The 16,570-nt window shown below is 53.7% G+C and overlaps 6 protein-coding genes across 6 annotated transcripts; all 6 read left to right on the top strand.

Annotated features, from left to right (window-relative positions):
• Positions 1-1,590: 1,590 nt before the first annotated feature.
• On the top strand, positions 1,591-3,039 carry JKF63_00038 (uncharacterized protein; the record flags this gene model as incomplete). Its single annotated transcript, XM_067896092.1, has 1 exon — positions 1,591-3,039. One exon carries the CDS (start codon positions 1,591-1,593, stop codon positions 3,037-3,039), a length of 1,449 nt encoding a protein of 482 aa, XP_067752249.1.
• Positions 3,040-4,003: 964 nt separating this feature from the next.
• Positions 4,004-4,546, top strand: JKF63_00037 (uncharacterized protein; the record flags this gene model as incomplete). Its single annotated transcript, XM_067896091.1, has 1 exon — positions 4,004-4,546. The coding sequence occupies one exon, from the start codon at positions 4,004-4,006 to the stop codon at positions 4,544-4,546; it is 543 nt and encodes a 180-aa protein (XP_067752248.1).
• A 2,400-nt stretch (positions 4,547-6,946) lies between these two features.
• On the top strand, positions 6,947-8,356 carry JKF63_00036 (uncharacterized protein; the record flags this gene model as incomplete). Its single annotated transcript, XM_067896090.1, has 1 exon — positions 6,947-8,356. One exon carries the CDS (start codon positions 6,947-6,949, stop codon positions 8,354-8,356), a length of 1,410 nt encoding a protein of 469 aa, XP_067752247.1.
• Positions 8,357-9,410: 1,054 nt separating this feature from the next.
• Positions 9,411-10,007, top strand: JKF63_00035 (uncharacterized protein; the record flags this gene model as incomplete). The annotated part of the gene is made up of 1 exon (XM_067896089.1): positions 9,411-10,007. The coding sequence occupies one exon, from the start codon at positions 9,411-9,413 to the stop codon at positions 10,005-10,007; it is 597 nt and encodes a 198-aa protein (XP_067752246.1).
• Positions 10,008-10,604: 597 nt separating this feature from the next.
• On the top strand, positions 10,605-11,102 carry JKF63_00034 (uncharacterized protein; the record flags this gene model as incomplete). Its single annotated transcript, XM_067896088.1, has 1 exon — positions 10,605-11,102. One exon carries the CDS (start codon positions 10,605-10,607, stop codon positions 11,100-11,102), a length of 498 nt encoding a protein of 165 aa, XP_067752245.1.
• A 1,221-nt stretch (positions 11,103-12,323) lies between these two features.
• On the top strand, positions 12,324-14,348 carry JKF63_00033 (uncharacterized protein; the record flags this gene model as incomplete). Its single annotated transcript, XM_067896087.1, has 1 exon — positions 12,324-14,348. One exon carries the CDS (start codon positions 12,324-12,326, stop codon positions 14,346-14,348), a length of 2,025 nt encoding a protein of 674 aa, XP_067752244.1.
• Positions 14,349-16,570: the final 2,222 nt, after the last annotated feature.

The raw sequence follows: 16,570 nt of genomic DNA, 5'->3' as shown, positions 1-16,570 counted from the left end.
TTCTCGCGTAGCCTCTGGTGCAGCCATGTACAAGTCTTATGCATGGTGCTCACTGCCCCTCGCACGTCTTCGCGGACGCGTGGCTGCACAAGTGTGGCTGACTGACTTAGCACTCTCTCTTCTCTCGCACTTTTCCTTTCTCTTCCCCTCCCCTTCGTTGGGTTGTGGGTTCGGTATTGCCTCTCTTTGATTTTTTCCTCGCTTGTTTCCACACACACACACACACACTCACGCATACGCTTCGTTGCCACTGGAGGTGCAGCTGCCTCCCCCCCTCCCCCTCCCTCCTTCCCCCTCGTTTCTGTCCGCAGCTGAACTGTTTTTGTCCCCTTTTTCTCCCCCTCCCTTTTCGGTGTGTTTATCGCTCCGTGTCACCCTCCGCTGCAACGTGCACACGTTCCCTTTTTTCAACTTCATCGGCTGCTATTCAATGGGTGCATCTTGGCGGCACGCGCGGCGTTACCGGTGCGCGCGTGCGTGTGTGTGTGCGTGTGTGTGTGTTTGTATGTGTTTGTACTAGATTATTCAACGAAGCATTCTAGGGAAGGGGAAGGGTGAGAAGAGAGAGGGCTAACACCTGAACAAAAAACAAAAGAAAAAGTAACCAGGTGTTCTTTTCCGCGACAGCTCACGTCGCTGGCGCCCGAGGCAACATCAATGTTATTCGGGGCGGTGGTACTACGCCTGGTTTTTGTTTGGCTCGCTGTGCGCAGGTCAGTTTTGTGGAGCTGTGTGAAAGTGGAGTGGGGGGAGGAGGGGCAGATTTGCGCGAACTCGAGTGGAGGAGAAGCGTCGGAGACTCTTTATATTGCGGCACGAGAGGAAGGCATGTGCTGGACAAGACCCTTTTCTCCCCCTCTCCCTCACTAGTATCCATCACCATATCTACGGTTTCCCTATATCTTCCCATCTTATTCTCTGTTGTCTGCTGCGGCTACCCCCCCCTTTTTTTCCCACGTTCGGCACACACCGCATGCCAGAATGGAAGGGTTCTTTCAAGGGATCCTTTCTGCTTTCCCTCCTTTGTATTCATAATATCTTTCTTTGCGCGTGGTTCCCAAAAAAAAAACTGCACGGCTCCCTCCGCGCGTTTGACCAATAACTTCTCTCTCCCCCCTTTGTTCACCTGTGCATGTGCGCCCTCCTCACCCAACGTGACGTGGCAGCAGTTATCGAGGAGCGTCTCACAGGTCCGCCCCCCCTCCCTGCCATTATTACAAGAGCCCTCCTACGCATCCACAACTGACGCCCATTCTCAGCGTCGCCAACACGTACGAGAGGACAGCGAGGAAGACCAGTAAGAACAGTGTTTTTTTGCGGCCTTACTCCCCTCTCTTGATTCCCCATCGCCACGGGTTTCATTTTTGTTTTGCGCTGTAACGAATGATACAGAAGACATCCACCCGGTGGGGTGCAACTTTTTTTTTCTCCCTCCTCTCGTCGCCACTGGTCTCTGGCTTGATTTCCTTTCCGCGGTAAGCAACTGCGCGTCGACGCACCAGGGGATCTTCTTGTGTTTTGTTTCTCACTTTTTCTAGCGTAGTGAGGGGACTGCTCCCGCACAAACCCAATTCCGCACCATTTGGTAGGATGCGTCGTCTCCCCGCCTGCCGGGCCACACCTGCCTCAGCGGTAACCCGCAGCATCACCACAAGTTCGTTTGTTTCTTCTATAGATAAAGTGCAACAACAACTCCAGACGGCGCAGGATCGACGGACGGAGCTGCTACGCTACGGGCGGCAGCTCTACGAGGTCGAGGTTCTGGATGACCTAAGGAGCGCTTACACTCCTGCGGCCGCCAGCAAAATATGCTATGTAGCTTCACAATTGCGCATCGACACGACTAAGGGCCAACCTTTTACTGCTGTTTTGGAGGCGAGTATGTCCGCTGAGGGCGAGCGGGTAATGGACATCGCATCTCTCGCTCGTATCGTCCACAGCTGTCTGGTTCTGCGCAGTGGACACCTCTACGAGGTACTCTTCACATTTATTCCCTTGTTGCTCAAGAATGCGGGGACGATGGACGCCGTGACGACAGCGGTCCTCATCAACGCCTACGGTCGATCGGGGGTGCACCACTCCGGGCTTTACAAGGCCTTATGCGACAACGGCAGCGCGGTCCTGAAGGATCCTCGCGTCTCACTGGCGCACATCGCAAATGTGGCATACGCCGTGTCTCGGGTCAAATATCTTCATCCTGCTCTGATGCTAACCGTGCGGGACCACGCACTCCGCAAGGTAGGAGAGGCGTCACCCATCATTAGCCTCACCATCTTGGACGCATTCACGGAGCTGCGGCAGATTGACGAAGACCTCTTCAATGCCTATGAGCAGCGCCTAATGGGACAGCTGAATGAACTCCAAGCACCTCTCATGGCTACCCTAGTCTCGTGCGTGGTGCGCGCTGGGCGTGGCAAGGCAGAAGTCATGGAGAGCCTGGGTGCCAGGATTACTGCCCTCGCCGACACCTTCGATGCTGCGTCCATCGCAAAGGCCATCAACGCCTACTTCGAGGCCGACGTCGCCTCCGAGGATGTGCTTGGTGCCTTGGCGGAGCGGGCCTGCAAGGTGTCCGCCGACTTCCGTGCCGACGAGATCGCCACCGTGCTGAACGCGCTTAGTGCCTTTGATCTCTTCGATGCAGAACTCTTCCCACTCCTCGCATCTCGCCTTGTAGCGCTGCACCGGCAGGGTGGGTATGTGGATGTGGCGGACGCTGCCATCATTCTCAGCAGCTTCGCTGCTGTGCAGGAACGCAACGACGAGCTCATTTATGTGTGCACGCAGCTGTTTGCAGCGTACCCTGGTGCGACAATGGATCCTGTAGTGCGGGTGAACGCACTCTGGGCATGTGCGTCGCTGAACGTGCACAATGAAGCCCAAACTAAGATGCTGGAGCAGGCGCGGGAGACACCGTCTCTCGTGATGTGGGAGACTAAGGCGGACATGCCTCCGAAGGTCAAGGCGACACTGGAGGAGCGCAGTCAGTTTTTGGAAAAGATTTACGGTATTAAGGTCTCTTCCCCAGGCTCCCGTTAAGTAGTGGGCTCGGGAAATGAATGGGACAGCGAGGAGAGCAAGTGCGCTCAGCAGATTATCGTCCGCAGCACGAGCGGTTTATCGAGGTAATGCGCTGCCGGCTGTTATCTTGGTTTACCGTCTCTGCATTGCTGCATCCAAGACTCTTGGCCGCACCTGCCTCTCTTGATCTTTCCATCGAGCGTGCCAGGCTCGTACACGTGCACCTTCTAGTGTGTGTGTGTGTGTGTGTGTGTGTGAGGGGGGGGGTGTTTTGCATAGGCGGAAGAACGGCTCCACAGTGAACCGAAGAGTTTACCGACTTGACGCTTCACACGCTTCACACGCTTCACACACTCACAAGGGCTCTTCATCTTTTTGTTTTTATCGCTGCCTCTTCACTGAGTAGTACACGGTGCACCATTTATCGTCAAGTCGACTGGTTTGCCTAACATAAAAAAAAGGGCATGCTCAGCTGAAGAGCCACTGGCCCTTCCACGCATTGAAGAGATAAACTACAAGTCATCTACTCGCGTTTTTCTTCTCACTCAAAAACAACCACATCAGCAAACCCGCACGCACACAATATATACTCACACACAAAGACGCGACTAATAATGATAGTGGTGCTACTTGCTGTGTGTGTGTGTGTGTGTGTGTGCATTGTGTTGTCTGCTTTGACGAGCACATGGGCTACCTAAGTAGTCTCCATCACGTGCTTGGTTGCTTTGCGCACGATCTACACAGAGTTCCTCCCTTGCTTTTACACAGCTCTTTCTTTCTACCTTCCTTTCTTTCCGTTTGCCTTGCACTGCCTTGTCATCCGACGCCCCCCTTCCCCCCTGCTCCCACCCACACCTGGTCGCTTTCGAGTCACACGTATCTTCTCGGGTGTTTGGCGCTGCAATACGCTCTCTTGTGTGGAGTGCCACCGTTCCCCACTCTTCCAAGGTACACGACGCAGAGTGAAGGGAGGAGACTTCTCATGTATCGTCAGAGCATCCCAGGGCTTGCACTCGCTGCCGCGCTGGCGGAGATCCAGCCTGCTCTGACATCGCGCCAGGAAGAGGAGTTATGGCGCGTATTCGATGCGGCTATGCAGGCCTCAGTCGCTGAGGCACCTCTCATGTCGCACATCTCAGTGCATAGCCCACCGCCGAGCTCCGTAGGCGGTGGCGGCTATGCAGCGTTGACGTCCATCGCCTCAGAGCTGTACGTCCCTCCCGATGCGGAGTGTGGAAGTAGTGCAAGCGTTGCGGAGCAGGTTGAGGAAAGGTCCGTCGAAGCTTCGCAGGAGGAGGGTGAAGCACCGTTTGACGACAGCCACATTGCCTTTCCTGTGTATCGCTTGGTGGACGACGAGTGGACACTTCTGCTGAAAGACCCCACAGTGGTGGTGCGCAACGAGCTGGGTGCATCCGAGAAAATTCAATTAGACTACCTTCGAGTGCACCTCAAAGACGTTGGTGCCCAGTCGGGCGCCACGCAGGTAAAACAAAGGCGCGCGATGCGGGAGCGCCGTTTGTAAACTCTTCTTCTTAGCGTTGCGTTGGGGGTATACGAGCGCACTGCGAATATGGGTGATCTGACATCCTGAATAACGCCAGCACTGTCTCTACAGTGCGTCCCAGGATTTCTTCTGTTTTGTTGTGAGAACGAGAGTGTGTGTGTGTGTGTGTGCGTGCGTGTGTATTGCCATATTATGTAATGGGAGGTATAAAACATTGGCTCGCTTTTTGTTTACAATGTTTTGATTTCTCTTACTGTCACTGCTGCTGCTGCTGCTGTTTGCTGTTATCACGGCTGGGACGAGCTTCGTCGCTTTGTGGTCAGTGGGTGTTGGGAACTACCACGCTGCACCACAGCCCATTGCACTTTTGCGTGTATTACCGCACATCAAATCTTGAAAAACCATTTTTTTTCCGCGGTGTTCGTCTGTCATTTGATCTTTGCTGTGATTCACACGAGCGGCAAACACCAAGGGGGTAGATCAACGCTTAACAGAGAACACAATTGACTCAGGCGGAATCGCACGTGTACGCAGATGGCGTCTGCGCGACGGAGGCAAGAGGGTATGAAGGAGAGAAGGCGATGTACGCACAGAGGGTGATGCGCCACTGACGCGAACGCAAAAAAAAAGTCTTCTTTTCAAGAGTCTTTCTCAGCAACAACCGGAAGAATAACAACCGAACAAATATGTATTTCATGCGGTGTGTCAACGTCATTGCACACATCTTCTTCGTTTCCCTGAGGCCTCTGCTCTTTTTGTGTCCACAGGCGAAACCTAACGCGTACAAAGGACGGACTGGGGGGTAACGGCGCATAACCCACACGCGCTGTTTTTCTCAAACCATGTTTTATCGCGCTTCTCTTGATTCTAAAACGGAGTCCTTCCGTCGAGATGTTTACTCCGATCTTCCCCCTTTTCTCTCCCTTCTTATGGTGCGTTTGTCGGGACAGGGAAGAGTCATGCATGGGAGGTAATGCGCATGACGCCCCCCCCTCCCCCCGGCCCCTTCTTCTCTTCGTTCCGTGTCATCCTGTTGTAAGACACCCACCCACTTACCAATACTCGCCATCAATAAACTCCCACTCTCTCCTTACCTCCGTAGAGCTGTTCAGTAGTTGGCGAAGGTCGACGTAGCTGGCTTCGCATACCAAAGAGACACTCGAGAGGCTTCACCAGTTAGCCTTTCGCTGCACTCCGCTCCTTTGCAGTGCTGCTTGATCAGGCATCAATACAGATGTTTGATTTTTCTCGCTGTGCCGCATTCAATTTTCCAAAGCAGTTTTCTTTTTTTTTTTACTAGAGTAGACAAATACACACGAAAAAAATCGATACCAAGCTGCAACAAACAAGAGGTCGTGTGCAACGAGGGAAAAGGTGTGTGTGTGTGTGTGTGCCGAGTCATAAAACGGTACAGGTCCGCCCAAGCCACCACGGAGGGATTCGAAGAGGAAACAACAAGAGAGTGTAGAGTCCATCTAGAAGCGTGTATTGCTCTTCTTGTCTATCTCGGTGTGCCTGTGCGTGCGTTTCTGCCTGCCTCTCCCCTGTCTTTACTTTTTCTTGGGCCACACACGAACACACATATACATTTTTTCCGAACGCTTGTGTACACCGACTGGTGCAGCACTCCGCCCTGGTTGCCCATCTTCTTTTGTGCATGTTTTGCTTTTTTTTCGTCCTTATTACTCACTTTACTACTCTGTTTTTTTTTTCACGACACCCTTACCCAGTCTCTCCACCCCCTTCCAACTCCCTTAGAGGCCTGGCAGCAAAGTTTGACTTTCCTTCTCGCTCTGTCAACTCCATCGTTCCTGCGCCTCGCTTGTTTGCGCTTTGCTTGATACCATCTTTGACGCTTCCATTCTTTAGTTTTTCTTTTTTTTTGTGTGTGTGTGCTCTGGAACTCTTCCATATCCACATCATTAGTTGTTTCTTTCCTCATCCTCGCTCCACACGCCTCGCTCGCTCTTTCTCTTTCACACACACACAGACACACTTTCCTCGATAGCTGCCGTCACTCCGTTTCGCTTTTATTCCTCTCTCAACTGTGGGACAAGGCGTATGTTACAAGACGATCACAGAGCGGTAGCAATCTAGTGGGAAGCATATCTTTTTTTTTCTATTTGTGTGTGTGTGTGTGTGTGTGTGTGTCCTTGAGTGTGTTTTAATTTTTGCTTCGGTGTGCCGCTGCTTTTTTTTCTTTTCCCTTGTTTGCTTACTTTTGTTTTGTCGTTCTGCATTGGCTTTAATCAGTGTTGTCGGTTTTGGGCTGTTATCGCTGCGTGTGTCTCTAAGTATTTTCACTCGATTTTGCTGCTCTTTTTTTTTTAATTGATACGCCCTCTCATCTAATTACACCACTGTTTGTTCGGAAAAGCGATGAGTTTAGCGGACCTAAAGCTCAGTGAAGTGAGCCCTATGCTACCACATCGGGCTCAGTTGCGCATGTCTTATTCACATGCAATGTTTAGCGACACCGAGTCCAACTCTTGCAAACAGGGTGGCATGCGGCGGGTACATAGTGTTCCTGTATATACGAGGCGCGACCGGAGCCCCCGGGCTTTGTCGTCGTTATTTTTTGATCGATATTACGTGACTGAGGGTGGCGGTTTGGTTTCGAGTGCATTTAATCTTGCCTCTGCCACGTGTGGTGCCGGTGTGATTGCGTTGCCGTATGCGATGCAGCACTGCGGCATCCTCGCCGGCACTGCAATTCTCATTGTGGTCTGCGCTCTGACCATACACAGCGTTTATCTTCTGACGAAGGTGAGCTGTTTGACGAAGCTCATGACTTATGAGGAGCTTGCATTCGAACTGGTCGGCCCCATCACGGAAAAGGTGACGGCTACGATCATTGTTGTCTTCTGCTGGGGTGTGGCTGTCATGTACGTCGTGGTGATCGCCGATTTAACGGGGCCACTTCTCGAGGCGGCAGGCTTGTTGCGCAATGTCGATCGCCGCACCGTGACGGTGCTCTTCTGGGCTCTCATTATGTTTCCTTTGTCGCTTGTACACAAGATTCAAACACTGCGCTATGCATCCGTCGTCGGCACTGTGTCTATCCTGCTGCTTGCGGGTGCACTCATCGAGCGCTTTGCGCAGCAGCGCCGGGAAAACTCATACGATTCCAGCCTCAATGCTGCAATGCCCGCCATTTCGCGCCCACCGCTGGTCCGTTGGGACTTGGGGACGATTGGCGCCGTGACCACGATGGTGTTCAGCTACTGCTGCCAGCCGGTAGTACCAAGGATCTACGAGGAACTAAAGGATCGCTCAGTTAGGCGGATGTGTGTCTGCACGATGTGCTGCATGACAGCGTGCACCTTGGGTTACATAGTCACCGGGATATTTGGTGCACTGTGCTTTGGTGAAGCGGTGGAACCAAACGTGCTGGTAAACTTTTCGATCCACCTTGACTCTCCCTCAGCCCAGTTGGGGTACCTCGGGATGATCATCGCCGTCACTATGGCGTTTCCAATCACGATCTTCCCGACGCGGGACTCGTTGGTCATGGCAATGGGTTACCGCGACGAGGAGAAGCCTGCGCCGGAATGGCTTTCCAAAACGGTTGCTGGTTTACTCGCCCTGTTGGCGCTGCTTATCGGGATTGCGTTACCAAACATCCGCATCCTCTTTGATGTGCTTGGCGGTGTGTGCGGCGGGTTCCTGTCCTTCTTCCTCCCCGCCCTCTTTGCGCTTTGCTCCGGCCACTGGACGACAGCGGAGGTGGGGAAGTGGCATGTGGTTTCGGCATGGGCGATGCTTGTGTTCGGCGTTGTGGTGCCTGGCTTGGGTACGTACAATGCGGTCAAGACAAACTTCTTTTAGGTTAGCAGGAGCACGTCTCTTCCCTCTGCCCGCACCTCGCGTGCCTCGACACTGAGGCGCGCGCGTTTTTATCCTCTTTAATACGTCATGTGTTGTCACTCTGTGGTGGTTGCTTCTTCTCAACAGGGTGCCTTCCTCGGGTTGAATGAGCGGCAACCAATATTTTTTTTTTGTCTCACCCTGCGTCCACCCCGATGGAGCAGCCTTCGGACGGGGGAGGGGAGGGGGGGGGAGGCATCCGTGTAGTGTGGGGAAGCAATGACCTATCAGCGCCATAGGGAACATGGAATCCACAGGCGGAGTGGGGTAAACCGGTGTCCTGGGTGCAGAGAGAATATCGAACAGGAGGCAGAAGGGCTTGCTCCCTCGTGCATGGTCACCAACAAGGACAGTAGGGGCGCCGAGGTACTGAGGCGCTAGTGATAAAGAGAACTTCCAAAGAAAAAAAAACGCGATGAACACAATAGTCACCAAGCAAGGCATCTGCGTGTGAAATGCATGACACAGTGGGGGTAAGATGTCAGTCATTCCTAGGACTGCTCAGCGCTTGATACCACTGCAAGTGTTACAGACTGGATATCTAGGCGCCTATACGAGAGAAAGTGAGAACGATGCGACGCGCTTGCATGGGAAGACAGGCAATCTGGTCAGATCTTGACGATCTGAGGTTGAACTTGTGGTTCCTCTGCACACCCATTAACAAGTACAACGCTTCGCCAATACGCGTGTTGAGGTCATTCTGCGCCTCTTTTCTTGACCCATGGTGCGTGCACCTCCTTTTTTTTTCAAGCGTTCCTTGTATATGATAAATATACTCACGTGCGTCCACACGCATGTATTTACCGATTGCTCCGTATTCTTCCAGAGAACCTGACTCCATTGATCCGCTCCGGACTTGACCTTCGGCCAAGAAGCGTACCGCGCACACACACACACACACACACACACACACGCACGGTTCTTTGATCACACACTTGAGCACTGCTCTTGTGGCAGAGCAGGTACCCCCCCCTCCCTCCCTCCCTTCCCCCGATCGCCCGACGGTGTCAGACCCATGTACAGTGACGGTGAGCGCAAGACCGTGTCGGAGTTACAGCGGGAGGCTGAGGCGATGCGCAAGGAGATAATCGAAGAGGCGCAGCGGCTAGAGCAAATCAAGAAGGCGACTGCCAAGACGCAGTTCTCGATCGATCAACTCTTCCGCTTCTTTGCGCGGGAGGTGGAGACGGAAGAAGAGAAAAAGATGCTGGTCGACCTCTTTGTCTCGAATCCACCTGAACTGCACATTGAGCGTGTGCCGGTGCTGCCAGTCGTAATTGCCATCGCCAACGGCCGCATGACTAACGCGCGTCGAATCTACACAGCTGACAACGTCTTGTTGGATGACTCGACCTTAATCTTTCTTGTCCACACGCTACGGTTTTCACCCCAGGCTTTCCAAATTGACTTCCTCGACATCAGCGGCACGCGTGTTACGGAGCGCGGCATGTGCTTTGTGCTGGAGATGATGATTGAACGTAACGCCCCCTTCACACTAGTAGCGAAGCGCTTGTCCATCCCATCAATGGAGGCAGAAGCAGTGCGGGATCGCTACATGTCCCTTCTGGGCACGTTGCGGGACAAGAAGCGCACTCACATCATTGAGGAGTAAGTCGACACGGGTGACCGCGTGTGTGTTCGGTGGAACGACGTTGCGGCTGGGACTTGACGTAGCGCAGGCGTGTAAACGTGTGTATTTTGGTGCATATGTGTGGATGCATAACCTCTGCTGTCTCATGTGCTATCTTCTCCATTCTCTGTTTTGTTTGCTGTCGGCTACTTCAAAAAGGGAGTAACGACGAATGCAAACCATCTAGGAGTGCGTTGCTCTCTGTTTTGTTTTTCCCTCTGCAAGTCTGATTGCGCACTCTGCTCTGCGCGCGTGTGCGGCACAATAGTGGCCGAAGGTGAAAACATTCGCCTTCGTGGTTGTGTTGAGTGAAGCGGGAAGGGGGCAGGGTTAGCTCACACACCACAGAACATGCCAACAAAACACGAATACTCCTCACCGACGCGCGCGAACATCTGACTTCTATTCCACCCCCCCCCCCCTCCTTGGCCCAACTTTTTCACCTTCTGGATTCCCACTACCGCACCTTGTTGTTGGAACACTTGTCCACATGCAGACGTACGTACGCACACACACACACACACTTCGACCTCTTTTTTTTTTTGGGGGGGGGGCAGGTTAGCGATACTCCCGTGTAAAATGGACTTTGAGGCGCTCTTGACGAACGACGCGCTGCACCCGTTGATGAGTGAGTTTGCCCTGCACCTCATGGACCACCCGGACACTGCTTCGCTCATTTCTCGGCTCCCTGCGCCAAGCATTGCGATGCTATACAACACCGCACTCCTGTGCTCATCAGCATCGACTCGACTCCAAGACAAGTCTACCCAGGAGACGGAGCGCCTTTGCGCATTAGTTTTGGACACTTACGCCCTCCGCAGCAATGGGATAGACAAGGGCAAGCCAGAAGTACGTGGCACAGGCAAGCAATGGGTTCGCCCAAGGTCCGTTGGTGATTCTTCTGCAACCGCGATAGTCTACGCTCCGCTGTGTGGACAATTTTTCGAGGCTGAGGGCACGCAGCCTCTTCTTGAGGAGGTGCTCGCGGTGAGAGAGGCGCAGCTGCAACACTGCATCGCAACCTTGGCTGCTGGATCTCCCCCGGCTCCCTCGACCTCGAACTCGCCATATCCGTAATGTGCACCTGTGTGGGTGTGCGCTGCTAGGCGGCGGAGAGGTACAGTGGCGCTCCGTGAGTCTCCAATCATTGGGGGAGGCTCACTTTTCTCTTTGCCATGCGTTGGCGTCGGCATCTTCGCATCACTGCGGTTGCTGTGCTTCCATTGTCTCTGCCACATGCACCGGATAAGAGGCATTCTCCCGGATTGTGTGGCTGCTGCCGCATTTGTTCTTACTTTTTTTTTGTGATTTCTTATTTTCGTCTTCTTTGCTCTGCTCTGCTTCGGGGATGCAACACTGCTGCGGCGGGTCTGGCTTTAGCGTTGGTGTACATCCTCTGTTCCCTTCACATCCTTTGGGTAGATATATATATATATACACACATATGTGTATATATCTTGTGTCTGCGTGTTTAAATTCATGTTTAGATTTGTCTGAATAGCCCATCAGGATATTTCGGGGCTTTTACTTTTCTGCTGTGGCTCTTTCTCCTCCTCCTCCTCCTCGCCTTAACCAGAAAGTTCTCTCTACCTTCCCCCCTTTCTGTGTGTGTATTACGGTTGGCTCTCGTGCGTGTTATGCGCTGTGCGTAGGTGCCCCGTGGCAGCGAAAGAAGCAGCACATGGATGGGAACTCAAAAGTGCGGTGGCAATTAACTCCATTCTTCCATGACCCCCTGAGTGACGCTGCTACTGAGCCTTTGCCTCTCCTTTCTTCCGAGTCTCTCTGTCCCAATATATAGATATATATGCGCTCCGGTGCATGCTGTACTGTGCTGCTCATTACTGTCTCTCCGCCTCCTTTTTGCTTCATACACGTTCTTTCACTTCACTGCAATTCGATAAGTCGATTTTGGTCTGCCCTCTCGGTTGCCTCTGTCGTCTACATATTTTATTTGTAAGTTCTTCCTCCACCCGCACTGCTTTACATCAGCTGCACTGGGAGTTCTGTGCGTATCGTCACTTCCATTTATTCACTGAACGTCAAAGCACCTTTGGTTTTGTGTGTGTGTGTGGGCCGGCACGAGCAAGCAGGGTAGGCAAATAGGCAAGAGTTTTGTGCGCGTGGTGTGTGCCGCTGCTGCCGCTATATTTTTTCCGCTGTGCTCCGTTGGCTTTCGCGGCCGTCTTCACGGTGTCTGCCACCCCCCGTAATTTGTGTCGTCGAGTTTTTGGCGTCACTTCTCTCTCCCACGAGGCGTCCCCCCTCCCTTTTCAAGCACCGCGACATCGTCTAAGCATGTCCACTAACCGTACCGAGAAGGTGATCGCCGAGGAAGAGCGCCGAAAGGTTTCTGTGGCGTCTAACAGCTCGTTGAACGCCAACAGTACAGAGTCGGGTGAATTTAGCAGCACTGTTTCGGACAGCAGCAGCAGCGGCAGCAGCAGCAGCAGCAGCGACAGCAGCGGCAGCAGCAGCAGCAGCGACAGCAGCTTCTCTGGCTCGGAGTCCTCCGGCGATGAGCGCGTTTCTTCAACATCGCGGCGTCAAAACACTGCAGCGGCAGGGCGAGCTGCGGTTACACAGCAGCACCAGCGGTGTGTGCAGCTGAATCCCGAGCTGCGCTTTGAGCGGCCGGACAAGGAGTACATTCCTCTTCCGCCCCTCAAAGACTTGCAGGACATGGCCAGTGTGCTGTTCATTTTGAGTAGCGATAAGAGGCGCTATCCGGATGGTCGTCATCGAACGCTGGACTACTTTCGTGCCGCGGTAGAAATGTTTGTGACAGAAGTGCGGCAGGAGTACCAAAGACAGTATCAACAGGCCCAACGCGGCGGCCGTGCGATGCAGCGCTTCACGTGGAAGAACTCCGGCGAACTAGCGATTTGTTTCGCCTGCTGCTGTGACAATATCAAGTTGCTGTACGACAGCCTCCAACCCGGTCCTCTCAAGCCGCTCTGGGACGTATTCGTTGGCCAGCTCGCGCCGATGCTTATTGTTCAAAGTCGCGTGCCCGAGACAATGCTCTCGTCCCAAACATACCACACCAAGTACATGGACTGGTTGAAGGGCGGCACACGCTACGGTGGTGAGCAGTCGACGGCGAATGTCCGCTTCCCCTCCGCGGCAGACCGCCGCCTGAAGGTTGAAACATACCTACGGAGCGGCGCGGGGTACAGGATTGAGGCTGTGCAGGTAGGGTCCACATCTACCGCACCGGCAACTGGAGGCTCTGCGGTGGCGCCTCGGCCTCCGCTGTCAGTCACCACGGCTCCTGTTCAGGCCTCAGAGGCCCGGGCGCCATTCGCGGGGCGGCTGTCGGGAGCGGCTGCGGTGAAGCTGCCGATCGCCCCTGGCGCCGGTGGGGCTCGCCCGCCAGTCAAAGTTCCGATGAAGCACGTTGGCGGCAACGCGCACGGTAGCATGACGGCCGCTGCTGCTCCTCATCTCACATCCACGCAGGTGAGGCAGATGCCGCCGGAGATGAAGCATCTATTTTGGTTGTCCGTGCTGGCTCATGTGAAAGGCGGTGATGCCACTCGGGCCTTTCCGGATGAGCGACTGGAGGCGCTTCCCGGCCTGCTGCGCCTGTGTGAGATGACGGAAAACACGGAGGAGATGTGCATCCTGATGGACGTGCTAGCTGCGTCCAGCAGTGGTGTCCAGACCGTCTTTGAGCGACTTGGCGGTCTCCTGTCGTTCCGCCAGTTTGCCTCTCACTTCATCCAGGCTCAGGAGGCAGCGCCTCTTATGCAACTTGTCGAGCAGCTCGCGCGCTGGCGCGTCGCGGCGTGGGGCAGTACCTCTCAGCAGGCATGGCAGACCGATATGAATCAACGGCGCACACGTGATCTAATGTGGCTACGTACCCTTCGCCTCATCCCTGAGGCGAAGCGGGCGGTGTGGGGCGCACTCTTGCTGGTGATAGAGCAACGGTTCATTTTTAAGGCTCCGCGCCCTGATGACACACCAATGGACAATCCCCTGAAGCGGCGTCGGCCTGATAACGAGTTCGGCGACCTGCACGCTATGCTGAGCGACAATGTAGACATGCAACGATGGGTGTTGCCTCGAGTCAACATGTTCTCTGCTGTTCGCTTACCGGTGGAGTTGCGCGTGCCACCACTCTGTACTAAGTTGGAGGAAGACACCGTGCGCTTCCTAAATGCCAAACGCAACTACGCAGAGAAAACGCAGGTGGCGTGGCGTGAGTGCCTGGAAAAGATTCTCAAGGCGCAGACTCGGGTGCAGAGTGGTGCCGTATCCGTGCCTCTCTGGTACGACCCATATGCGCTCCTGAGCGTGGCGTCTCCGCAGCCCTGAGGGAAAAAAAATAACGGGAGAGACAAAGGAATATCGAAATGACATGGCCGCATATCCGTGTCGTTTCACCAAACCTGATGTCCTGTATATGCACTCGATACTAATGCAGTCACAACTGTCTCATAGAGATCACTCGCGTATGCGACCATGCACGTCTCCAACGTCCCATCAACAGACCCCCCCCCTCCCAAAATATGCACCGCGTGTACACCCGCTTTGTAAAAAAAAACCCAAGGCCCTCATGTCGAGGACGGTTGCGCTACGCAATCGTTTTTTTTTCGCCTTATTCTATAGCCATTGATGAGGGGCTCGTACCACTGGTCAGAACTATTAGGCCTATGACCCCCGAAGCATCTCTTGCTTCACATCTGGGGATCGTTGCTTAGGCCCACTCCTCGGGCACTGAGGGATTTTTGACGTCTGTGAATTGCCAATATGAGACACCCAGCCCTTCACGTATGGCAGCGCCCTCGAAGGGAAATACCCAAATTCTTCGTATCGAATGCACTTCTCCACCTCTTTACATGAAAACTCTTTACCCTCTTTCTTTTTTGTTTGCCCCCCCTTACTCTGTTGTCTACTTGTCCCATTAAAAAGAGAGAGAGGCACATCACACCGGCCCTGCGAGCGGGGAGTAATAGTCGAGGCGATCGCACCGCCCGATGTGAACATGTTTACCCCTACCTCCTCCTCCGAATACGTGTCGCGCCAATGCATGTGTGTTAATCAAGGCCGATAGGGCCTCCCCGGAGATCTTTGAAGGGTGATGCTTACCGCGAAGGCTGCCTTGCATTAGTGAAGCGCTTCGCAGAAAATAAGCCCGAGAGTACGTAGTCTACGAGAAGGATGGTGGTTGTGTGCTGTATGGCGTGTACGGTCGCGTGTGTCCTACCGTTTGCATCTGCTGCTGTTTTTTTGGTGCCAGAAGGGCGAAGGGAGAGGGCGGGTTGTCTTTTCTCTCTTACCGGAGAAGGGAACGCTGCGGATTGCGGTACGTGTGAGTGTGTGTGTGTGTGTGTGTGTGTGTGTGTGGGCAGCGACCGGTGGACGGAAGCAGAGGCGATGATCATTTGACTTATGCGTTCTGTTTGAACTGATACCCTTCACTGAAGCACGACATTGACCCTTTTGTGGTCTATCCCCACTGATCTGCTGTTGCGTTACGTATTGTCTGCGTGTGCTCGTGCCGGCGAGTGCGTAAAGAGATGACGAACGACCGCGCGCGCCCGACGGGTGAGGGGGGGGTGAGGAGTGCTTGTGATGAATCTTTCTGCACAACGCGCGTCTCACATTGGGATGCCCCCTCCCCCCCCCTCCCCAAACACACACACACACACATACACACACATTCCTGTTGCTGTAGAGGTCTCTGGTACAGTGCACCTGAGCTGTCATGATTTGAACTTATCCATGCTTTCCGTGACGTCATTTCGAATGAGCACACACAGATATACAATTGTCATAGTTACAATGAACACCTGCATGCGCTTTGTGATGGGGGAGGAGGGAGGACTACTGGTGGGCGGCTGTGCAGCACCTCTGCTGTTGGTTCCCATCAGGTGGCCGTTTCACTCGCAGGAGAGCGGTGCGTGTGGACCCCATGTGTGTGTCTTGCCGCTTGCGATTCCGAAAGTGGTGGTGGTGGTGGTGCGAGAATGATTTTGTGCGCTGTCCGAGCGTGGACGATGTCTTTAGGTCCTTTGCCATTCGTCAGTCCTATACGTGGCGGAGTTATTCAACGGCATCCAGATATGCTTGGGTTTCTGCGTGCGTGCGTGCGTGCCACCACGGCTATGCTAGCTAGGCTGTGCGTTCTCACATGAGGCAGCAGGGTTATGATTTGAACTTATCCATGCTTTCCGTGACGTCATTTCGAATGAGCACACACAGATATACAATTGTCATAGTTACAATGAACACCTGCGTGCGCTCCGTGCCCTGTGGCTTTCTGTCAGCTGCTGTGCGGCAGATGTTATCGGTGTGCTCGTGGCCGGACGAATGAGGCGTCGCGTGTGTCGGCACAGGCCGCTGATTTTCACGGAAGATGTCGAGAAAGGTAATTCCGGGCTATAAAAGGTAAAGAAAACTCAAGGAAGCGTAGAAGGTCGCTAACAACATCACTTTGTATTGTTTGTAGGGGATACCGTAGTCACCTGGCGTAGTGCAATTCGGTGAGGAATGGGGTGTATCGGACTGTATGGTGTGTGTGATCGTTTTCTAAT

This window comes from Porcisia hertigi, chromosome 36, assembly GCF_017918235.1.
Source record: "Porcisia hertigi strain C119 chromosome 36, whole genome shotgun sequence".
NCBI classification, from domain to species: domain Eukaryota; phylum Euglenozoa; class Kinetoplastea; order Trypanosomatida; family Trypanosomatidae; genus Porcisia; species Porcisia hertigi.
The sequence above is the reverse complement of the archived record's forward strand: the minus strand, read 5'-3'. Positions and strand labels throughout refer to the sequence as shown.